The sequence below is a fragment of the Cyclopterus lumpus genome, chromosome 23, assembly GCF_009769545.1.
Source record: "Cyclopterus lumpus isolate fCycLum1 chromosome 23, fCycLum1.pri, whole genome shotgun sequence".
NCBI lineage: Eukaryota > Metazoa > Chordata > Actinopteri > Perciformes > Cyclopteridae > Cyclopterus > Cyclopterus lumpus.
In genome coordinates, this window is record NC_046988.1 from 11,702,481 (window position 1) to 11,726,376 (window position 23,896).

Here is a 23,896-nt window from a genome sequence, read left to right on the forward strand (position 1 = left end):
CAGGAGAAAATTGACTCGTCTCCCTTACTTTCTCAGTTTGCTTAAGGACTTTGTTCATTCATTACTGGCTGAGCTCCAGTGTTGTTGTTGTTTTTTTGCAGTCCAGAAGGCTGCTGATGTTTCCCAGACAGCGTGCCATCTGAACTGTCACCAATGGTTAGAACTAGGAACTTCCCATTGACCTGCATCTCTTCAAAATAAGTATAAAGACTTGGCTCTCGCCATTTTAATCCATGCTCGGCAGAAAAAACATCTTAAAATGTTGTGTATCTAACAGATTTGTGGGATGAATGTGGCAGCTTACAGTGAATCGGAGTCGTTGGATAGGCTGCCTGGCAGAGCTGCAGAGGTCGTATATGTGACACTGTCATTTTTCACAGATGGCGTGGAGGCTGCCATAGCAAAAAAAAAAAAGGCTAAAACTTGGAATATCAATAGGTTGATCTCTGAAGAGGTGAGGAGGGGGTGTAGCTGGATAGAGGGCACCTTAAAATGACATTTATGTAATGCCGAAGATAGTTTGTGGTAAATCAGTATGTATGTGATTTCTATGAAGTGGCACCTAAAAGACACATTGAAAGAATTATGAGCATCTTGGTGTCAAGACACAATTCATCAAGATAAATAAAAAGGGAGCCGAGCAGTCACTTGGTCTTGATTTGGTTCACCGCATTTAAATGGAAAATAGAGAAGATTCTGGCCAATACCAGTATTCACACACACCCTTGCTGTATTCATAATCAAAATATGTGCTTGCACAAAGCCATGCAAATTCTCCAGTGTACGTTTTGATCTCATTCCACTCGCTTGGCTCACAGTGACACATGGCCACCTCCAGGTTCTCTGGGGAATCTCTGGGTAGTCTGACTGTTTGCAGATTATCATAGTTTGTTTTTCTACCCGCTCGAATGCCATTTCCTGCTCATTTAACTCCCCATTAACTTCATATCCACTTAACTCAAGCACTGCCAGAGAGGCTTTGGTTTGAGAGGCGTTGTCACACCTGCAAAGAAGAGGCTGTACTTGTAATTTCAGAATTAATTGCATTAACATTTAATAAGGTCATTTTCAAGTTATTCCATAAGGGTTGGATACTCCATCCGTTATCATTTCGTTAAGGTTGTATGACCCTGTGGGGGGGGGGGGGGGGGGGGGGGGCTCCTGGTAGGTGCATGTGTGGGAGGGCGAGCAATACCAACTAGATGGAATTGGGTCGATCTCAATGCAACTCAGGTTTTGAGTTGCCAATGGTGAGAGATGACAGCCAATGGTCACAATGATGATGCTCACAAGGACCCAACTGAGTTGGATCGGAGAATATAGCCTGCGGGTCATCTCTATGAGCCTTCTGGTCCTTGAGTGGGACCTATGTCCATGTTCTTGGTGATAGACATGTGCATTCTATGTTGACTTTGGGCTGTCTCTTGTTGCCAATCTGTTCTGTTTTCATGAACAGAATCTCGAAGCACTGGCGTAGTACTTGTTGCTACCGATTCAGCGACAGGTGTGCAGCAAAGTGTAAAGCAGCTGGGGAGTGATACACACTTGGCTAGTGTGAGGCCTTGTTACTGTGCTGGATAATGCTGGATAGCACTTTTTTAAAGGTTGTAAATAAACTTGCTGGCATCCAAAAGGAGTTAAGTGTAACCCCCAGCTCATTTAAGTTGGAAGGAGCCAGTTGTTCTGACCTGAATGCCTCTTGGGGGGTATTCCCCGTGGTGGTACCCCCCTACAAGGTCGAGATCCAAGAGGATACTTTCACTGAGTTTGCTGGAGCAATTTCCTAATCTTTTCTGAGCAGGGACCAGTATGCTGGAGGTTAGAGCTTGTGGAGGAGAACGTCTGGCCCACTTTGTTTAGCCCACTGCCACCCTGACCCAGTACCCAAATAAATGGCTGAAAACAAATGGAGAAAGAGCTTTGATCATTCTCTGTATGAATATTTACACTGAATTTCTACAGACATGAGTCCAGATCTATCCCATACAGTCTGATCCCCCTGAGACAGTAGAGCATGCTTGAGGAAATGAATGCAAATTTGTAATTATGCTTCACCATCGACAAGATTTGGATCATTTTGTAGCCATGTTTCATCTGAACACTGAGATTGTTTGTGGGTTTGATGGTTATCGGAACCGTTTTCATTTCCTGCTCAACATTCTTTTAAATTTTGGTATGCATTTGTGTCTGTGTATCTCAACGCTTTGTGTGTCTACATAATGGCTTTGTTAGAGAGTAGTGGGATAGTTGGAGACAATATTTACCTAAGCAGGAACTTAACTTCATGACGGAGTGCAAAAAGATGTTGAAGAAGAAAAATACTTCCTTGTTATGTTGACCAGCCATCAGCAAACCTTCACTTCATTTTAAATTGTAACTGTTGTAGTTAAACCACTTCTCTTAACATTTGTCAAAAAATGCTCTCTCTCTCTACAATACGGAAGCCTTGAGCTTTGGATGAGCAAGTGGAGTGGTGATTTCTTTTTTTCTAACGACTTCCTTATATTCATGAACCGTAATATCAATGGACCGAAGCACTGAATGGATCTGCACCCCGTGTGGAGCAGCTGTTCTACAGCGATGATTGGTTTTGCATTTCAGTCATGCTTCTCTGCAAACGGCAAGTAAAACGAAGGCCTAACCCTGCACGCTCCCATGGAGAGGGCCAGCATTGAAAATGCATGTAATCATTGAAAGCAGGAGGCAGGTGCCCTGGGCTTTACCTTGGATCAGTGCTCAAAGATGGCAATGGGAATCTGGACACAAGGAAGGCAGCCAAATGCATCAGTATCCAATAAAAGCAATGTTTCTCATATTTCTGCTTGAAGCTACCTCAACAAAAAGCTGACACCTGTTGTCTCTCCGTGACAAAAACTGGTGACCTGTGTAAGTGGTTATTTAGCTTCAGATGAAAAGCAAAGCAGTTGTTGTCGGTGAAACCAAAATGCAACGACTGTTTCTTACTTCAGCACAGTTTTGCATCCGACCCTCCTGGAGCCCACGACAAAAGACAGTGAGGACAGAAGTCATGGCGAAAGGGTGAGGATGGACCTTTTTTTTTTTTTTTTTGCTTCCCAGAGGGCATAAGCAATTTTCAGCTCTAGTGAGCCAGCTCCAGGAACACCGAAGTCTGAACACAGAACAATACTCAAGCTCATTTATTCACGTCTTCCCATGGCAGCCGTCTGACTTTTTTCTTTTCTTTTTCTTTCTAATACACTAAACAAAAAGGGCAAATCTAGGATTGCCGAATCTACCGACGCACATTTAACTTTGTGCCGAAGTTTAATAAGAATGGTGAAGATAAACAATCTTACATTTTTACTTCAAGTGCTGTTTATTGCGTAAGTTAGCCCATTAAGAAATGTGACGAGGAAAAATCTGAATATTCATCTCTCTCGGGATAATCATAGAAGTGTCACTCATGTTGTGCTTGTGCTCTGTCAGACGCACTCGCGCTGACTGCAGTGATACTGAGACTTGCAGGTACGCTCTATGATTGATGGCTATGCTAAGAGTGCCACTGCTGCTCTCCCCAGGCGACGCCAACTGCACTTGTGCTCAGCAAGCTGGCATGCCAGCATATTTTCTACCAGTCAACACTGAAGCGAAGACATCTTCCTTCTGTTCAGTACAACTTCTCTACTATTGCTCCCTGTATCTTAGGGGTATTTTAAAATGGAATGACACACAAAACTGTAAAACTATAGGGCGTCCTTTGAAGCAGAAGGGTATGTCTCCTAAAAATGACGTTCCCAAAAAACAAAACTGTAATGTGAATGTTTCGAGGGAACATATTTTATTGTAAATCTGCCGTTATTTTAATTTACGTCTGTATTTTATTACGTAGAAAACGTAGTAATTTGTGTAGCCTTGTCCATAACGAGGTAGTTTTTTGGTGTGTTTTTGATTTGTTTCAATTTACAAAGTTGACTGCGCGTTTAAAATTGCAAAAATGTGATTGAGAATGCAGTTTAGTTGAACATAATTTTGGAGGATGGTTAGCAGAAGATTGATGCCAACGTGGCTCACAATATGTGGCTTTAAAGTCTAGTCTCCCCTGAGACTTTTTCATAAAACTATGTCTGTTCAAATTGAGCTGGAAAGGATTATTGCATCTTTAGTTGACTAGCCAGGGCGCAGCTTTCACTGTGTTGTGACAGAGATTTCAGGTGCGGGTCGAGGCTTCTGGCAGCCGGTGGTGGACAAAGGGCACTGGGGAAGTCAACTGCATGCACTGTGCTATGGCCATCTTCACTGATCCACTTTACTTTTATAATCCACTTGTCTCAAGTGGGCTACAAGTGTGTCCCATTTGTATTGTTGATGTTTTTGAGTATGAATCGGTGGACTTAAACATTTTATGGGGATTAGTCCAGTTTAGCTCCATGCCTAATGCAGTGATTAGGGATTTCTGGCATAGCAGATAAGTGAATGTTCACTAGTTACTCAGCAACAGTGCTCAACTGTTAAAGACCTTAAGCCGAAATGGCAACGTCTTGGAGAAGACAGCTCTCCAGCTGCAGCAGTGTGTCGGCCATAACACTTCATTAACTTGGGCTACGGGGTGATGAAAGCGGTTTCACATTGGTCGTTGAATATCTGAGGAAGTTAAACAATCTATTGTCACCATCAAGTTCACGTCAAATGGCTAGGTTCTATCATGCATGAATAAACTACAGATGTTGATAAATGTACGTGGTTTCTTTTTATTCACTTATTTGACAGCATATTGTTCTTTCTCGGGTGAATATTATTTCCAAAAAGCTTGTCATACAGGTTGAAAACCACAGGCAGAATAAAGTTTGATTACAAAAGACGGTGCTTGAGGAAAGAGTTAAAGCATTTCTCCAGCCTGATGACTTCATGTCAAACTGACAAGTCATAAGCCTCCAAATGTACCATAACGTCTGACCTACAGCACCAGAAACTGCTGTAAGGTTGTGGCCCAGCTAAAGACTCCAAAAGGCTTGTGAAGCGAAGAACTGAGCAGTGTACAAATCAAAGCCTTCAAGGTCTACAACACGGGCAAATGTTTAAGGTCAAAAGCGAGAACTAGTGGGTCACTTGGGGATCAAAAGAATATTTGATAGGCCTGTATGAAGGGAATCTTTAAGTGCACATTGGAAATGGACCTTTGAAGTTAAAATGTCTGCCCCAATTGTGTCAATAATTCCTTTTAAAGTTTTTTATTGAGCTCTTGGTTATATGGACTGTGTGTGGTGTATAATTACACTTTTCCTTCACTTTTTAAGAATGTACGTGCCAATATGGCATAGTTTAAAGAAATATATATTCCCATTCGAGGGAATATTGAATCAACTCTAAATATAAGGGCTTGGGAACACATTCAAAAGAAATGAAAAGACCACAGTCGAGTCATTAGGCGTTATGTGGCCAAAAATGTATCCATCAAAGTGGATCGGCATACAAAAGAACAGCTTTGTGCACTTTGCATGAAGAAATAAAAAGGGTGTTGCAAGTGAGCGAAGATTCTCTTTCTCCCGATGGTTGAACTAAATTGTGTTTGATACTAATCTTCTTTCTGATATTTGTCTTTGACCTGTTGCCTCATGTCCATGCATCTCATCTTTCATCAGCCATTCGTGTGCAGTTAGATCGCGCAGTCCCTTTTTAGTGTTGTTTTTTCTTCTCAATAATGAAGCAGGTGTCTAATGGGGAGATGTTATTTATGCACTGATTATGACAAATATCTGTGCCAGGTATCTTTGCTTCACATTACCAATGTAATTGGTGGACAGACCATATTGTCACTGTTATTTGATGAATCACTTTTATATTAGCTAAAAGCTGAGGCAAGGAAAGGTCACATTGCTCATACGGGTGGTTTGAAAAGACAACATAGATTAACATTTTGTATTGTACCTCTGGAGCATCATTAATCTCCTCTCACACCATTACACCTTTAAAAGATGGCATCATTTAAGCAGCGCAATGAATAGATTTGACCGAAACAAATAACTGCATGTTAAAGTGCTGTTGATGTCCTACAAGAAGGTTGTCATTATTTCTCAAATGTACTTGCCTTAATTCTTGGCTTTCTGAGGTGAAAAAGAAGGTGAATTTTTCACTTATTATTCCTCAGTAGCATAATATAACTGTGCTCTACCAATGACCCTGACTAAAAAGCTGAAGCAGACGCAGTCATCTTTTGTACCTGATCACAAATCTTCTCTTTTGTTCTCTTTTGTAGGTTCCATCTGAGTAGGAGGTGGCAAAAAAAAGACCAAATGCCATGGATGTACTTAATTTCACCTACTGGAATGCCTCCGAAGGCAACGGCACAGAAGTTGTGGGAGAAAGTGAAAGCCCCTACAAGACTGTGGAGGTGGTGTTCATCGTGTTGGTGGCTGGTTCCCTCAGTTTGGTTACAGTTATTGGAAATATCCTGGTCATGCTTTCCATCAAAGTTAATAGGAACTTACAGACTGTCAACAACTATTTTCTATTCAGCCTTGCATGTGCTGACCTAATTATTGGACTGTGCTCTATGAACTTGTACACAGTCTACATAGTCATGGGCTACTGGCCCTTGGGCCCGGTGGTCTGTGACTTGTGGTTGGCTTTGGACTATGTTGTCAGCAACGCGTCCGTCATGAATCTTCTCATCATAAGCTTTGACAGATATTTCTGTGTCACCAAGCCCCTTAGCTACCCTGTCAAAAGGACCACCAAGATGGCGGGAATGATGATTGCAGCAGCCTGGGTCCTGTCTTTTGTCCTCTGGGCGCCAGCCATTCTCTTCTGGCAGTTCATTGTTGGTGGGCGGACGGTGCCTGAGAGGGAGTGCTACATCCAGTTCTTCTCTAATGCCGCGGTCACTTTCGGCACTGCCATCGCCGCCTTTTACCTGCCCGTCATCATCATGATTCAGCTCTACTGGCAGATCTCCAGAGCAAGCAAGAGTCGTGTGAAGAAGGATAACCGCAAGCCGTCTGGAGGCAATGCAGAGCCCGTGTCACCTGGCCAGAAGAGGAACAACACACCGAAACCCAACAATAACAACGTCCCAGGGGAAGACGCGGGACGTTTGCAGAGCCAGAATGCTGACGATGGAGCTAACCAGCACGATGGAAAGCTGCAAAACGGCAAGGGGCCTTCCTCGACCACTGCGGAGGGAGAAACGGAAGGAGATGACGTGGCAAGGGAGAACTGCACCCCGGCGGAGGAGAAGGAGAGCTCTAACGATTCAACATCCGGCAGTGTGGCTGCGTCCAATCAGAAGGATGAGGAGGCCACACCCTCCACCGCCAACGCCAGCGCCGAGACCAGCCAGCCGCTCCCACGTCAGCGAGCCAAAGCTGGGGGCTCCAAGCTGACCTGCATCAAGATCAAGACTAAATCGCCCAAGGGTGACTGCTACACGCCGTCCAACGCCACCGTTGAGATCGTCCCGGCCTCCGAGCGGCAGAATCACGTGGCCCGGAAGATTGTGAAGATGACAAAGCAACCTCCCAACAAGAAGAAGAAAGTGCCGCCGTCACGAGAGAAAAAAGTGACCCGCACCATTATGGCCATCCTGGTAGCTTTTGTTGCCACCTGGACTCCTTATAATGTGATGGTGCTTATTAACACCTTCTGCTCCAGCTGCATCCCCAACACAGTGTGGACTATTGGATACTGGCTGTGCTACATTAACAGCACCATCAACCCGGCCTGCTACGCTCTGTGCAATGTCACTTTTAAAAAGACATTCAAACATCTTCTCCTCTGCCAATATAAAAATAGTAGGTCAGCCAGATAAGTATGGGCCACTTAAGGGGAAGAGTTGCCTGTGTGTGCGTGTGAGAGCAAGACTGCAAGTGTTCATGTGAAATTACTTTCCATCATTTTAATCCTTTTTGTTTTTCCGATTTCTGTCTCAATAACCGGTTGTAGGACTTTACACAAATTCAACTGTTGCCAGTTGCTTTGAGATGTGTCGTGCAGGAGCAGCATAGATTACGAAGGTTGGGAAAAGTTGAGCCGTAAGCTCAACAGAGGAGGGAGTATAAAGTACGGAGCACTTAGTACTGACTGATTTAAAAAATAATTACAAATTAAAAGATAAAGCGCGGAGGAAGATCTGCGCTCTACGAAAACACAAGAGTTCAAATGGGAAAATAGGGCTGACTGAATTTCCAAACTTAAAACTGTTTTGAACTTCAGTGGAGATACCTGTAGATACCTGTACATATCCGTGTATACTCAATATTTATGTGTGTGCACATGCGGGTGTGTGCTGGCTCGGAGTATGTGTGTACACTCATCTGTGCCCCTCTGCCTGCCTTCTTCCTGTCCGTCTGTGTGTGTGATCCTCATCATCGCACATCCAACCAGCAACATGTAGAATAAAGTGAGGTAGATAGTGTAGATTGCCTCTCACCTGGAAGCTATCCCATCTACCAACGAGCCCATGTGGGAATAAGTCTCCATTAATACATAATGGATGTATAAATATATTAAAGCTGCACTTCAGCCAAACTACAAAAACAAATGTTCTCACTTACTGGCGGTGTTTAGCCGTGCGGGTTAGGTTGCCTTTATTTGGCCAAGTATGTCTCCAAATGTCTGCAGCCACCTTAATACATGAATGCAGTTGTGCTCGCAGCAAATCTTTACATAAACAATGTTCTGACTACTTCCTGAAAAATATGAATCTGGTGAATGGAGACACACTCAACCACTATTCTGGTTCCTCCAAGATAATGAACCCACATTTGGATTTGAAGGAACACTTTGATATTTTGGGATATACATCCATTTAATGTCTTGCAGAGAGAGTAAGATGAGAGATACCACTCATGTCTGTAGATATGAAGCCTGGATACAGTTAGCTTAGCTTAGCATAAATGCTGACAGCAGGTGGAAACGGCTAGCCGGGCTCTCTCCAAACCTTAAAAACCAAATCAGTCTACCGGCACCTCCTAAAAGCTGTAAAATAACCGACGTGCAAACGGTTTATGTGCGGGACTATTTTTTTTTCTTTTGGCAGGGAGCAAACGTTGCCTGAAGTCTTGTCGTCACTGTGAGGAAATCACTGCACCCGGCCAAGAAATAGTCCCTCACGTAACCATCCAGAAACCAGGATTTTGTCTTTTTCACATTTGGGATTTTCAACCAGCCCATGTATCATCGTAGAGAATAACCAAAACGCTGTCGGAACAACAGCGAGAGTTTATGACTAAATACGAACGGGGCGTGAGATTGTTCAGTCGCACTCTTTGATTCCGCTGCCGATCACACTGATGTGTATTTCATGGTGGTTTATTAAGACGCCCATGTTTGCTGTCACCGCTAGGAAGCTTCCTACTCGGTGAGGGAAACAGGTGGCTGGAGCTCAGAGCTGTGGCTTATTGCTGTCTATGGGAAGGCTGTGTGTGGATGAGTGGAAGACATTGTGTGATTCTGCTGATTAGCAGAATGATGTCACAGTGTGTACAGTACTTACTGTGCTGATGATGATTGTGAAGATCTGTGTGTGTGTGTGTGTGTGTGTGTGTGTGTGTAGGTGTGGGAGCTCTTGTGTGGATATACATGCTGATGTGTGTTTTCTCCAAGAGTGGAGTTTACTTCGGATCACGAGTCACAACCTTGTGATTTTAAATAAGGGCTATTTCCGTGTCTTAAATGTTTACATGTTTTCGATACCCATCCCCTTTTTTTGTGTGTGGGGAAGGGGGGATATTAGCGGGCGCGTTAATTCTCGGTCCATCATTATATTTTTTTAATAATAAATAGTCGTGTCTCATCTTAATTTGGAAAGAAATGGGGAAAAATATCTATTTACTGTAAGACACGTTCCGCGTATTCATGCGTGTCATCCATAATTTCAAACCCATTAGTCAATTCTCAGTTGCATTAATTGTACGCTCACCAGTCGGAGTGATGAATATGCAGGAGCGTTTGCCATCACGAGGTTGCCACAGTGGCTGGTAGGGGGGCTTCGCAAAGAATTACGCCTGCACCGAGTAGCTCCCTAAGGCGGGCTCCTTTTTTAAAAAGAGATCTGGGACAGATCCTATAATGAAAACTCACCATGAGGCTGATCAGATTATGGGACGATGTGGAACACCTACATTTGAGATTAAAGATTGCCCATTACACGCACAGCTTGAGCTCGCATGCCCCACTTAGTGCTCCACTCAGTCCTGATCCTCTTATAGTCTCTACCTCATATATATGAGGTCATGAATGTAATGTAAATATCACATATATATATATATATATATATATATATATATATATATTTATTAGCTTGCTCTATTATTAATTATCTTACTCCTGCACTCATTCTCGCCTTGCTTCTTGCTACTGCATATTGCTCTGGAAAGCACCTCTTTGTGCAGAGCCAGTGCAGGATGGACATCCTTGCACATGCATTACATTACATATACATATACATATACAATTTAGCATTAAGGTAGCACACTGATATTTACATTTCTTAGCTGTGTTAAATTACCAGGCATCCATAAACTCTGGATGCATCTCCAGCATATAGCCAAAACCCGTTGTTTACTTACTCAGATGATACCTACAAAATAAACAGTAAAAAAAACAGCTTTCCAAATTTCACGTTACCAAATTTGACTGATTTTACATGTTAAAGTCAACGTACAAATCACTAGTGTTCTTTCTTATAAATAAAATACTTAAAGGGCCAGGGTGCAGCATTGAGGATGATTTAATGGCAGAAATGGAAATGAAAAGTGTGATTTCTTTATAACCACCTGAAAGCTAGATGCCTCCAAATCTCACACAGTGGCCATTTTTAACAATCAACATCTCGGCCGGCCTGTTTCATCACGTCTATGTGGATGTGGTTCAATCAGATCTGATTGTTGATAGTGGTCTAGCAAACAATCCAACCCCAGTCATCCGATTTGAATATATTTAAAATTCTGACAGGCCCACTGAAGAAAATGACAACACATTTTTTTCCCTGCACACTAACATTTGAGTAAATGTACTTTCCGGCACTCTTGCACGTACTGTTTGTGGATGGACCATGTTTATCTATCCGAGCGGTTTCAGCGGCAACCGAGGCATCCATCCAAGTCCGACATCCAACCATCCGTCAGGGTGATAAGTGGAGCCCTGTGTGTCTGACATCCGTCACACGTCTCAGTAGTGGGTAGAGAGCCTTCCAGAATATCTGATTAATCTTCGCTAAGCTGTCGTTTGAGTGATACCAGCAGGAGAGTAAGTGGCTTGCTGCTCCAGTGGTGGTCCAGGGGTCCCAGTTTGAGCAGCTGCTTAGGTGTTTGATGCAAGGTGATGGCAGTTTATCGCCTCCTGGAGCGGGGGGGGGGGGGAGATATCTAAAAGTGGTAATCTCCTCGGCAATGCACTCTAAACATCCAGAGCAAAGTTCTCGCCAACCTCCAACGCCCCACCCCCTCCCCTCCCATCTTGTGTTGCCAATTTGGTGGACAGATGAGAACAAAAAGATGTTCTTGTATCAGGCGTTGTTGGAACAGGAGGGGGGGGGGAGGGGGGGCGATGTGGGAGAATGTGGGCTTATGATAAAACAAGAAAGCGTTCTTTGTTGACAGCGAAAGAGAGCGGCTGTCATGCATGTGAGGGAGATAACCCCCCAAGGTGTACAGTGTGTACGTATGAAACAGATAAGCTTTCCTTTGTAGTCATGGCTGGGAGGGGAGGACGTGGGAGGGGGGGTGGTGGATTTGGTTAGTCAGTGACAAAATCCAAAGCAGAGCAGGATCACGCTGCATGTGGACCATGTTTGGAGAAGCCACAGCCGTTGCTGGCAGGTCAGCCAAGGGTTCTGCTGCAGGAATTTGAGTGTCCCAGACTAAATCTGGTGCCTGGTGTAAACACAGTGTGATACGGCGCTGTTTACCATCCCGCCTGTGCTTTTATAGCGTCTCACTCTCGTGTTGTGCAAACAGAATCCACCGTCTCTCGCTTTGCAGTCATCATCATCATCATCATCATCAGACCGGGTCCATTCTCATGCACACATGTTCACCCCCCCCCCCCCCCCCCCCCCCCCCCCCCGCGTACATGAACATACATTCCGGTGTAAACATCGTCTCTTTTGTGATCAACGGATCATAATGTGCCATCAGAGCTAGCTGGGCTCCTCTTCACACGGCTTATGTCAAAGGGCTAAACTCCTTTTACGGAGTACGTACGACATGTAACGTTTATCAGAGAGGACTTCAAATTTAAGGTTCCTCTGGCTTCGCTCTCGGGGGCTGCTGAGAATAATCTCTGTAATCTTGTGCAGCCGCGCAGAAGTGAGCGCGCAGCGGCGGCTGGCGGATGCGGTGAGAGTTTTATCGGAGAGGGAAGCTTATATATATATATATATATATATATATATATATATATATATATATCGGCCGATTGTAAGGAGCAATTTGAAGTGCCTTATCCAGAGTAACGTAAGCAAATTGCTCTTTTATCTTTAAAAAACCCTGTGTGTGTGACGTGTGTCTGTGCTGAAAGTTGTAGATGGTGCTGCAGTGGGATATTGAGGATGTTGCGTTTCTCCGCTCTGAGCTCCCATCACTATAAATTTCATCTTATCAGCTGTCTGATTGCAGGCAATGGAAGTCTGAACTGAACAATCTAAAACCGTCATCTCAATGCCTTTTTAAATAATTAATTTTAAAAAAAGAAACATACAGTATGCAGTCACAGCAGTGACTTATATATTTATATACATCCTGGAGGCCCTAGCAGGCCATTTCCATTGATTTTTTCCATCCAGTGTGTGTGTGTGTGTGTGTGTGTGTGTGTGTATTCACATCTGTCATATGTGCTTTCCGGTGTGTGTCTGCTATTATAGAGAGAGCAGTACCGACATTTGTGTGTGTGTGTGTGTGTGTGTGTGTGTGTGTGTGTGCATGCAGCTTGCTGTGCGGTGTTTTATTTTTTCTAAATGGCCTCCTCAGCATGAAGACATCAGATTGGACAACATATCATGACACACATCAGGGTAGATGCACAATGTGTGAATGACTATTCGTGTCATAACTCCTTACTCTTTGAACAAGTCTTTCAATAGCAACAGGCTTCCAAAGACTCACTTAGACACATCTTTGCGTGGTACCGGGACACACACACATATAAATACATTATAATGTACATTTTTAATCACATTTATCAAAGATGTTTCTTTTATCACTGTACAAAGTACAAATGTAATATGACAAATTAAAATGTGAGCAGTGTACAGCCAGAGAGTTTCTCTTTTTTTGTTTTCAAATGTTATTTGAAATCTATAAGACATGAATAGTATGTTTTTTGGAAGTGTTTCAAATAGAGTAGAAGAGTAGAAGGTATAAATATGAGTGCATTTCTGGGGGCATGATTTATTGAGAAATGGAATTCTTGCTTTGAAAAATGAGCGACTGGATCCAAACGTTTCAACTTGGGAGCAGCATTCAAGGGGATTTCAAGAGTGAAGGGGGGGGAAAAAAAGAGCCAAGCTGGAAACCAGGACCGGAGGACTGGAGCTCAAACTAGTTTCCAGTGACCCAAAGGCCCAGAGGCAAGGGCTTCATTTTGATTTCACCTGTATATGTATGAGGCCTCGCGCTCACCTTGGGAAGAAGCTGACTGTCTGTAACTGGACACACTTTATAACTTTTGCAATTGTATCATCCTGGGGAAAAGTTTGGGTTTTTTTTTCCTCCTTTTTTTTTTTTCTCGAGGAGTGTTGAGGGTTGAGTTGTTTGACCCGTTTTCAGCTTTAAGGGTCACGGTTAACATGTAGATTTGAAACAAAATCAGTAAACAACAAAAAAAAAAGAAGTAAAATCTGTAGCCTGCTGCAAGTGTTAAATGTGCATACATTTTTCATTTGCTTAAGTATGTAGATGTTCTTTGTGTATTCACTCACAGTGGCTCGTGGCTTCTCTTGCAATAGGTACAATACATTTTACAGTCTATTTGCATTGTATATATCTATATGATAATATATTATATGTAATTCGGATGCGGTACATTTGTAATGTACATACACGTCTTTAATAGCTACTATCTGAATGTTTCCTCCACCCTAAAACCCCTCATTTATTCTCCTCTCCCCCTCCCCCACTATGTTACTTCCTGTACAGTAACAATGGTATTGATTTCCTTTTTGATGCATTCTTGATTGATTATTTGTTCTGGACAATGAATCTGAGTGTTATTATCGCTGGCCACCTATGACACTGTAAGATGAACTGCATTAAGTGGTTACATTGTGCCATTTTCTCTCAGAATGGAACTCAAATAAAGATATATGAAATGTGTTTTAATTCTTTTGAAATTTATTGTCTTGTTTTGGCATGTGAGGACGCACAAGGCACAAGAGAAATATCTTTTCTGGCTTCTATTTTTTTATTCTTTTTTATTTTTGGAAAAAGGAAACAAAGGGAATGTTAACTCCAACTGAGGACTACAATTGGGGAGGAATTTTATTTTTTATAGCCAAGAGCCGGAGAGTAAAAATCAGAGGGTATAAATTGAGGTACAACAGAGCAGCAGGAGGAAAACACACTAAAAACAGTAGTAGTTTGCACACTTGTACATATGCTAATCATGCAGCCTCCAGTCACATTACATTTATTGTTACTGGAAATGGAAGAAGAATTTCATAAAGCATAGAGTAATGGGGGGGAAGCCTTACCATTAACTTGAGAAACTTGAAAGATTGCAAATTACTTTTTTTTTTTTCTTTTTTTTTTTGCACAAATTAATTAAGGGAAGACGTTCAGAGCTTCACTTATAGCAAGCTGCTTCATTAAGTCAAAGCATGGACCGAAGAGCTTTCCAAATTAGACAAACAAATCCTATCCAATTTGTTGGTAAGAAAATAATCCTAGAAATTACATCATTAGGTAAGACACTAGTAAACAAATATCTTCCATATTCATTACTCATCCCTACCACTGACGATTACATCTCCTATCGCAACATACAAGTTGTTTCTTATCGGGTGCTAGAAAGAAGAAAAAGTAAAACATGTTGTCACTAAAAGTCGTGTTTCCACTGGTTTTGTCAAAGCTCTATAGGCTCCTACTGTCAACCTACAGGACACACAAAGAGGAGCCGTGTGGAAATAGGGCAGTGGACGATCTTTCCACCCTCTTCTTCCTTCCTCCCGGTGGGGGGGGGGGGGGGGGGGGGGACGACACACGCAACCTCATCAGTCCATTTGGGTGCGGTCTCGCTTCTTGCCTTCCTTCTTTTGCTTCTTTGCATCTGCGGGAACAGAAACAAAACAGTTGCAGCACACAGTGTTTGCTTTTGACACTTTCTCTGACCAGAGGTGGTGGGATTTTATTTGTGTGTGTGTGCAAATAAACCAATCCCGTTGTCTCCGTGAGGAGCCCATATAGGCTCCGCTTCAGATTGTAATAATCAACCGTATAGACCGCGTGACTCTGCATGCAGTCCCTCCCTCCCACTGTCTCCTGGGAATTGATTTGTGGCCTGCTTTATCATCTCCCTGCAAGAGTGAATTGGTACCTGGCAGCCATGACAGGAGCCACGGTCCATGGCGTTGCCTTCCCTTTCTGCTCTGGTGAACAGGAATAGGGCACAAGCTACAGCGGTTTGGCTAGCTAGCTCCTTGCTAGCTGCTCTGGTGGCCTGTCAATCTGCTTGTCTGTGTGCACGCGTGTCTGTCACTCAGTTTTATTCTTCAAGCACATGACAGGTTACACAAGGCTACATACTTCAATCGACATTTTTAATTAAATCAAATCAAATCATTTTTTGTTGGGAATTGAGATTACACCCTTCGAAACCCAAAAAAGGGGTTTTCATGGAAGGCATTGTGACATGTCACAGTAGGCCTATAGGAAAAGAAGCGACGTTGTAAATAATACAGTTAAAATTGGTTGACATCCATGTCAGGGTCCCGATGATGAAGTTATTCCTTTCAGAAATGAGGAAGGTCTCAGACTCGGCTGTTCTTACAGTCTATCGCTAAACAATATGTTTCGATATGAATACTAAATACCCTTGAAAATGTTCCAACATAAAAATATCAAACTACTACTTAAGCACAAAGTTCAAGGTTTGTATGACACGCACAGGCTAAACCTATCCGCATAATTAGGTCGGTGCAGGTGACGTAGATGGTCCACATAGGGCAGATGGGAGGTAGGAGGGTGTCAAACAAACACAGGACTTCCACCTGTTCATGTCCTGTGTTGACTTATTTCACTGTAGTTTTGTCACGTGTCACTTCTGTACTTTTCTAACACCAGTGACGCAACAAGCATCTGACAAACATACGTAGTTTTGTTGCCAACAGACATAACCGAAAAGTTTTGTTGTACCTAAGTTAGAAGTTCATTTGAAAAAAGACAACATGTATGTATGGATGTATGCATGTATGTCTTTAAAGAGCAGAAACTGACAGACCTTCCTTGACACATCCAAACTTACGGTAGACAAGTAAACATATTTAAGATAAAAGTAAAAGCAATCTTTTTTTTAAATATATAGTAAATTTATATTTTTTTAAATGCCTGGCACAACTAATCTAAGTGTTTTCTACCAAGCCTGGGTAATCCATAACCTTTTTGTTTAAGACCTAATCCAAAGCAAGTGCACTGAACACTAATTTAGATGCTCCCACGTCGCCTTTGTTTAGGTTCTCGTGTGTTAAATGCAACTAAAGAAGCACATATTTTTATAATGACGGCGTTTCAGAAGTAAAACTAGTGAAGGTCAAGAAAACAAAAAAGCTAATTCAATCAAAATCCTCTGACAAATACAAGCAATGTGTGGAAAAGACATCTCGGCTCAATTAAAAAGAGATACCTGAATTTCTTTTAGTTTTAAATGGATTAGCTTGAAAGGACACCTCCACAAATTCTCTAATGACATGCTGGGAGGCGGTTCTGAACAGCGACACGGTACGCTTACTCAATGAGGATTCAACCTCTTAACATTCTGACTGTGCACTCGGGAGGACATCTTTTTGGGAAATCTGTTCCTGTCACCTCGGCTGCGAACTTCCACGAGCATTAAGATTTTGACGTGCGACGCGCTCTCACCCATGCAAATACGGAAATGGCTCTTCCATCCCATTTGTTGGCTCTTTTTTTTCATTTATTTGAATGTTCTCTCTCTTTCTTCTTCTTCTTCTTCCTTCCCACTGTTGTTTCTGTCAAGCATATTCTGCTCCCGTGAGAGTGATGGCAGAAAGGATTCACTCTCGTCTTTCTCCATAAGTGAGATGTGGGACTTTTGTGTCAGGCTGGGGTACTTTCTGCTGCATTTGCACATCACATGGCACCGCTCGCTTTCCTCTCGGCCTCTGACACACAATCATAATCAGGATGTTGCTGCCTTCGCTGGATTCAAATCTAACCCAAAACACGAGGACGACATGTTTAACCGAAATTGAGTCGAGAGCAGAGTCTGACTTTTTGTTATTGTGTGCATAGGCAAGTACATTTACTTCAACTGTGAGGTACTTGTATCTTTACAATTCTATGCCACTTTATACTTCTACTTCCCAACATTTCAGTATTCCAGTAAATGTGTTTGATGCATGTACTTTCCAGATGCAGTGTAAACCACTTATATTGATCACGGTTACAGCTTATGTGTAGGTTTGGGACAATCATTCCTACGCAAATGCTGTTTGAACAATTTGCTTATAGCAATCAAGTAATCCGCTTACAGTATTAATTTTCATACATGACAACATATACAAAATGTATTTACACCACAAATAATCCTTTTTTTCCTTGAGTCCCATAATACTTTGCCTCGTGATAACTCCCCTGCTGGCTACTTGGTGCTAGTGCTGTGAGCACATTTAAATCATGGCTTCAAAGCTTATGACAAATATTCTGCCTTTGGGTATTATTTCAAGCAGGTCGTCATCATGGTGACTGATGGTCTGTCAGGTATATTCCAAGCAAAAGAAACAGCCTAAAAGGACATTCAATTAGTTCATATATGTTACAAAGTTTGGCTGGCCAGCCTTCAAAGATCAAACCTTCTATTTACGTCTCTCTTCCGTTTTGTAGGGCAAAAAATCCGGAGCGAGTGTATAAATAATAAAACTCTGCGTTGCTCTCCGAACACCACTCTAGGAGGAATGACGCAAACTAAAATTGCTCCAAAGAAATCCAGAGACGCCAGATTTTAGCTATACAAAAGCTTTTCGTTTCGCTATGAAACCAACTCTGGCATCCGAACACGCCGCTCTCTCCGGTCCTGCTGAAAAAGAGAAAGCGAGGAGACCCTGAGGTTTCTACAGGCATTCATAATGTTTCATTTCTGTCACTCTTTGTTCTCTCTTTCGCTCCGTGGGGATATCTGTGTTTCACCTGCGCCGGACAGCAAAGACACGCAACTCTGAATCTCAGATCGCTTCCCGAGGCACCTCTTTAGCATCGTCTCCTCCGGAATCTGCAAGTGACAGATGCTCCGTCCATCACGGCAACCTGCTGCAGTCGGGGGGGGAACCCAAGGTGGCTGTTCAGAATTGCAGATTTTGGCCGGGCAGATCTCCACTCCCTCTCTCTATCGCTGTCACGCCAAAGCCAAACGTTTCTGTTTTTGTTTTTTTTTTGTGTTTTTTTTTCACAAGCTCCCTGATGCCGCTGCTGTGGACTGTATCTCTGCCATCCCCCGACACAGAAAACCATACACAATTCCCCTTCCTGTGCACACCTCATTGTGCACAGCGCCCTCTTTGTTTTCCCCAGCAACCCCTTTGCTTCCCAGGGCTTATCTTCCAACTGGCAGACGTAGAAAATCACGCCACGCATCATGCAATCACATTGCTCCGAAAGTGAATCTCTCTCTCCCTCTCTCCGACTGCTTCCCTTCATCTCGGCCACTGTCATCCTCGCTCTGTTTCTCAGCTCTCACACCTCTTAGACTGTCACTTTGCATCCACGCATCTGGCCTTCATTACAATCGTGCCGCGCAGGTACACAGCGCTGCAAACCAAACACCTTTTTAGACACACATCCAGTGTGTGAATATATACATTTGATTTACATTTTTAATGTGAAAGGTCCATGATCTACATCTATTTTCCTGTATAATGTAACAGCCGAGGAATCAAAGTCCTTTTAAAAGGGATGTTAGTTTGGACCTTCTTGTCTTCACACAGTAGAACCTTATTTGACATAAGGTTCTTTATATTCACTATATCACGCTTACAATACCAGGATAGGGACAGCAAAGACAATTTGAATATATGGAGACTGATATATTTGAGACCTGTCTACGGAGGATATTCCTCTCTCTCACCCATTGCATTATGGGATAGGTTCCATTCCACACAGCTCAGGACAGAATGAACTAATGTAGCAAATGGATGGACATTACACAACCTCCAAATTCAAAATAAAAATACGTAGTTTGTCCCTTTAGCTCCCAAAGAACAAGAGTGACGATTATGGGGTGCTGGAGGTCTTTAACCTAAACATGTCATTATTGGATATTTGCTGAAATTACTGATGCTGTTGCTTTTCTTAGGACTACAGAAGCAGCCCATTCTCACTCCCAACTTGTCAAATATGGCAGATTTGTCAGTGGCCTTAAGTGTCTAACTCTAGGTGTTCTACATGGCTGTAATTGTGGCAGGGGTTAAAGGTGAAAGTCAGGGTATATAGTAGAAAAATAAATGGATGATGGATGCTTGGGTTAAAAAAAAAAAACAGGCGGCCGCCATTTGTGTCCCGAGTGAAACCAAAAGTTTACTTATTTTATGCTGGGTGACGAAATGCATCGTTATTATATCACATATTTAATGTAGTTTGCATTTTAACCCAACCCACATTCTTTAAAAAGTTTATTTCCTGCTAAAAATGTAAGTTTAGTATTAAAATAACGAGCGAAAACGGACCCATAATGTACAACTGAGGCTAGAGGGGTACGTAGAGGGTCACAGTTTGAAGCGTAGGGCCACTGACCAAGCACCCATATTTGCTAAGTTGGGAGTGAACTAAGTTAAAATGCATTTACATCTATTTATATGTTACCGGCAGCATACTGTATTCTCTATTTGCTATAAAGTGTGGGAGAGCCACAGATGGTGTATACAGTACAGTTTCTCAAGAAACGTCTCCCTGTCACAATGCTTTAATGATGTGCTACCTAGTGAAACATTTAACAGATTCCTCCTTTTGAACGTCTTAAGACAAACAGTCGAGCAGACCGACATGTAACAGCTGCAGACATCCTGTAGTAAAACAATTTTTAAAAAATGGTCCATTTGTTTTAACGTAGTAATGTGGGGGGGGGTCACCTGACCGTGGCTGTTTGATGAAGTGACAGTAAGGTTAAGCAAACTCCGTGTGCAAACCTGTGTGTGCACACATGTCGGCTGCTGAGTGCGATAAGGGCGCAGTTTATGACCACTGGCAGCATTTCTGCACTCATTATAATCCTGTTTGGACAATGGGACAGTCACAGCGGGTCAGATACATCCTTGTTTACAGAATCAACAAAAGGGCATCGCCTCACTTGGAATGAACCAAAGGCTTTCTTATCACCAGTTTTACACCAGGCAGAGAGTTATATATTCCACATGGTGGTTATTATTGTCGTTGATATTCTCCCATTGGCCCAAATTGTGGGTCGACCCCACTTTACCAATAACTGTCCATTACCCGTAGAATGTAGGAAGTTGGCGCTCCCTGACTTTGGTTTCTTTGACATGACCAATGGACGCGATAAAAGCATGTAATTACAGCTGCATAGCGGGTTAACCTATTCACCTCTGCTTTTAAAGCGGACACTCACTGCTCCGGGTTCGGCACTCAAGTAGGTCGATTTCCATCATGCTGAATGTGAATGTGAATCACAGCTGGCATTGCCCGGGATTGAAATGATTCTCAAGGGTTTATGGGATTGAACAAAGATGCAGTTAATCTGAGATGTTGCCTAGGAAACCGGATAGATACATCCGTCACAAAGAGAAGACGGCCACTATCAAATACATACTGATGCTAATTTACCATGATTCAAATATAATTATAATATTTGGCCTGTATGTTACAGCTAAAACACATAAAAAGCACTTCTTGTGAATCCTGAGACATTGTCTCTGCTTTAGTCTTTCTTTGGATCCAAACCGACCTGCTGACACGCGATTTCTCAATATAACTAAAAAACTAAATAACATTTCCAGCATTCAAACTAGTCCAGAAAGACAACCGTCATGTTGCAACAAACCCCCCTAAGCTTACATTACAAAGCCTTGTAAAAGTCTGCTTTAATCAAAGGCTTGTTTGGGCTGTCGCGAATTTGTACTTTTTGTACTTTTTGTTTGTGAGCATTGGTTCAGATGGACTCAGGTGATCATCAGATTAAGAGTGGAAGAGGATTGTTTGGGCCTTCTGCTGGAAGGATGTTGTTTGTTTGACATCTGGGCAAAAGAGAACATACAGGATATACTGAGTAAAGTCAGCAAAAATAGCAACGTTAATGAAGTTATTTGAGAGACTGATGAGTGAATAAACTGTGACAATGTGACAAAAAAAGCTGAATTCGCTCCTTCTTTTTATACCTTTTTTATTTTTTATTTGACCGTTTAAATTTGTGCAGTGTCAAACAGACTAAATGGTTCACGAATGAAAAACGACCAAACGGACTATGGCTTGCTAGAGCGCTCTATTATACTTTGCTTTGTCTTGGGTGAATTTCAATAAAAAAAATTTTTAGTTTTTTTTTTTTAAATGCAGATATTTAAAAGGGGGACCTGGATTTCTTCAATAAATGTAAATGTGCCAAGGTGTGTTCTTTCTCAGTGAGCACAAAGGAAAGAGCCAGTTGGCTCATTATAAGTTATTAAAGGCATCCTGAACATGTGTTCATGCTTCTCCGCCTGAAAGGTGAACATTTCTCATCTTTTGTTCGAGTGCCGAGAACCTCGCGTCATATATTTTGAGGATGCGGTGATTCGTGAACTGTGCACCCCCGCTGTCCGGCGAGTGTTATTGTGATGATTCATTCCTCTCGGTTTACCTTGCAGCTTAGTCTTGGGGATTTTCCCACAGGGCTTGGTGGCGGTGACAGTGACGGCGCAGGTCGCATCCATGAGCGCTCGCTTCAGCACGCCCGTCCTGTTCTTCTTGCCTGTCGCCAGATCGCACTCCCCCCAAGCCTGGAAGTCGTACTTGCATTCCCCTGCAGCACACACAGAAGACAGAAATACTTCATTAGGTACTTTTTGTTCAGTGAAGTAGCTTCGAGGAGGCAAAGTACAGGAGAAATCAAGCAGAAAACCTGATAAAACCGGAGAGAATCTAGATCTGTTTGACCAAAATAAAAGCAGTCAATTGAAATCAGTCAATGAATCAACCCCCTTTGAGCCAGAGGCCTTGTGAGTAATACACTGTGAATGGTTGTTTAATGAATGCTTTGTATTAATGCTGTTATCCCCTTCCTATCAATAGAAACTGTCCAATAGCCACAAGAACATGTCACCAGACACTAAAATAAAAGGTGCTCATAGCTTTTTTCCTAACAGCAGCAGATGGTGCTTCGCTGTTCTGATTCTGTCTTTCCTATATAATGAAACCCGCTAACAGATGAATGTAATCGCAAGCCGCCTGGCTCCTGTACATCCTGGCAATAATAAACCCACGGCAGAGAAGTGAAAATACTTTTATCAGCACCTGTAATAAATGGGCTTTCATTTGATATGAAAGCACTTTTTAAACTCCACCCTGAGAGGGTGGCCAGTGTGTGTGTGTGTGTGTGTGTGTGTGTGTGTGTGTGCACTTTATGTCCACGTCTCTCACATCTCCCTCCATTATTTTGTTGCCACTCTAGTCGGGCTCCCTTGAGGCCGTGACACTCATTCGTCAGCTTCCTCTCACATGAAAGCGTCGGACCCCTTGTCACTGCCTCTGAGATCCCCGGGTGCTCATCAGAGGAGGGGGGGAGAGGGGAGATAAAGGGTGAGGGGGGGAGCGAGGGAGAGACAGGGCCATTGTTGCAAGAATCCTATAGGGACTTCCTGACCATCCAACTTTAAAAACCTCCGCCTCTATAATTTGTCTCCGAGAGACGGAGAGAGAGGGGGAGTAAGAGAGAGAGAGAGAGAGAGAGAGAGAGAGAGAGCTTCCTGGCAGGCTCATGGGAGTTTCACAGGAAGCCCATGTCCTCTTAAATGTGTCATCTTATACAAGTAGGCAACAACATGGTTGTGTGAACACACCCACTTATAAGCAACCTTGCATCCAAACAGAGTCCTATATAGATTTCTGGATGATTCATTATTTAGAATTGTACTCTGCTCTGTCCAAAAAATGTCAAAACCAGTTTCTAGTACTATCTAAGTAGAACATTTTAAGGTTATCGTTCGAAAGTAGTCAAAAATTTGAACATTTGCTTCCTTTTTCTTGTATCACTTTTCAACATCAAAGCCCTTTTTTAAGAGGCTTTTTGTCTATTAATTTGTGCAACACTGCACATATATCTGGAGTCCAGAAAAAAATCCTGATTCCAAATGTACATTTTGTTATAAGGTTCTTGATATGATATCTTCAGCCACATAATGTTAATGTTAATACAATATGCTGATTCCTTTCTGAATCCACAATTTTATTGCAGGGTCTTTTTCCCACCAATTCCGACACATTTCTTGTGGCGTGGGCAACAAATGTTGCAGTAGTCATTTATCTTTTGGATTTGCTAAAAAATCCTAACACCTAAAATGCAAAATCTTACCAAGTATCATTGTCTATTAAGTTAATGTTGTAAGACACAATCACCTAAAAAGTTAAGTATATAGATGTAGGGACGTGTTATTTTAGTGCATCTTGAATATCTTGTTTAGCGAATAAATTCTGCTTTTGAGCATTAAAGGCACACAACAAATAAATAAAATGAAATATAGCTCAAAATGAGTTTTCCCAGCTAACGTCAAGTTCGCTTTTCATCT

The 23,896-nt window shown here is 42.4% G+C and overlaps 2 protein-coding genes across 3 annotated transcripts in view; one reads left to right on the forward strand and one right to left on the reverse strand.

Moving 5' to 3' along the window:
* The first annotated feature begins 3,879 nt into the window (after window positions 1-3,879).
* chrm2a (cholinergic receptor, muscarinic 2a) lies at window positions 3,880-7,765 on the forward strand. 2 transcript variants are annotated; one of them, XM_034526432.1, is made up of 2 exons: window positions 3,880-3,887; window positions 6,331-7,765. In XM_034526432.1, exon 2 carries the CDS (start codon window positions 6,416-6,418, stop codon window positions 7,763-7,765), a length of 1,350 nt encoding a protein of 449 aa, XP_034382323.1. In that variant the 5' UTR covers window positions 3,880-3,887; window positions 6,331-6,415. The 2 variants fall into 2 exon arrangements, with proteins under 2 accessions (XP_034382323.1, XP_034382322.1); XM_034526431.1 differs by lacking the exon at window positions 3,880-3,887 and having other exon boundaries at window positions 6,257-7,765.
* Window positions 7,766-15,166: 7,401 nt separating this feature from the next.
* ptn (pleiotrophin) overlaps window positions 15,167-23,896 on the reverse strand; it is a 38,294-nt gene continuing 29,564 nt past the window's right edge. The window contains exons 4-5 of the mRNA XM_034526399.1: window positions 21,973-22,134; window positions 15,167-15,222 (exon numbers count right to left, since the gene is read on the reverse strand). Coding sequence (XP_034382290.1) covers window positions 15,167-15,222; window positions 21,973-22,134 — 218 coding nt within the window. The remainder of the gene's footprint in view (window positions 15,223-21,972; window positions 22,135-23,896) is intronic.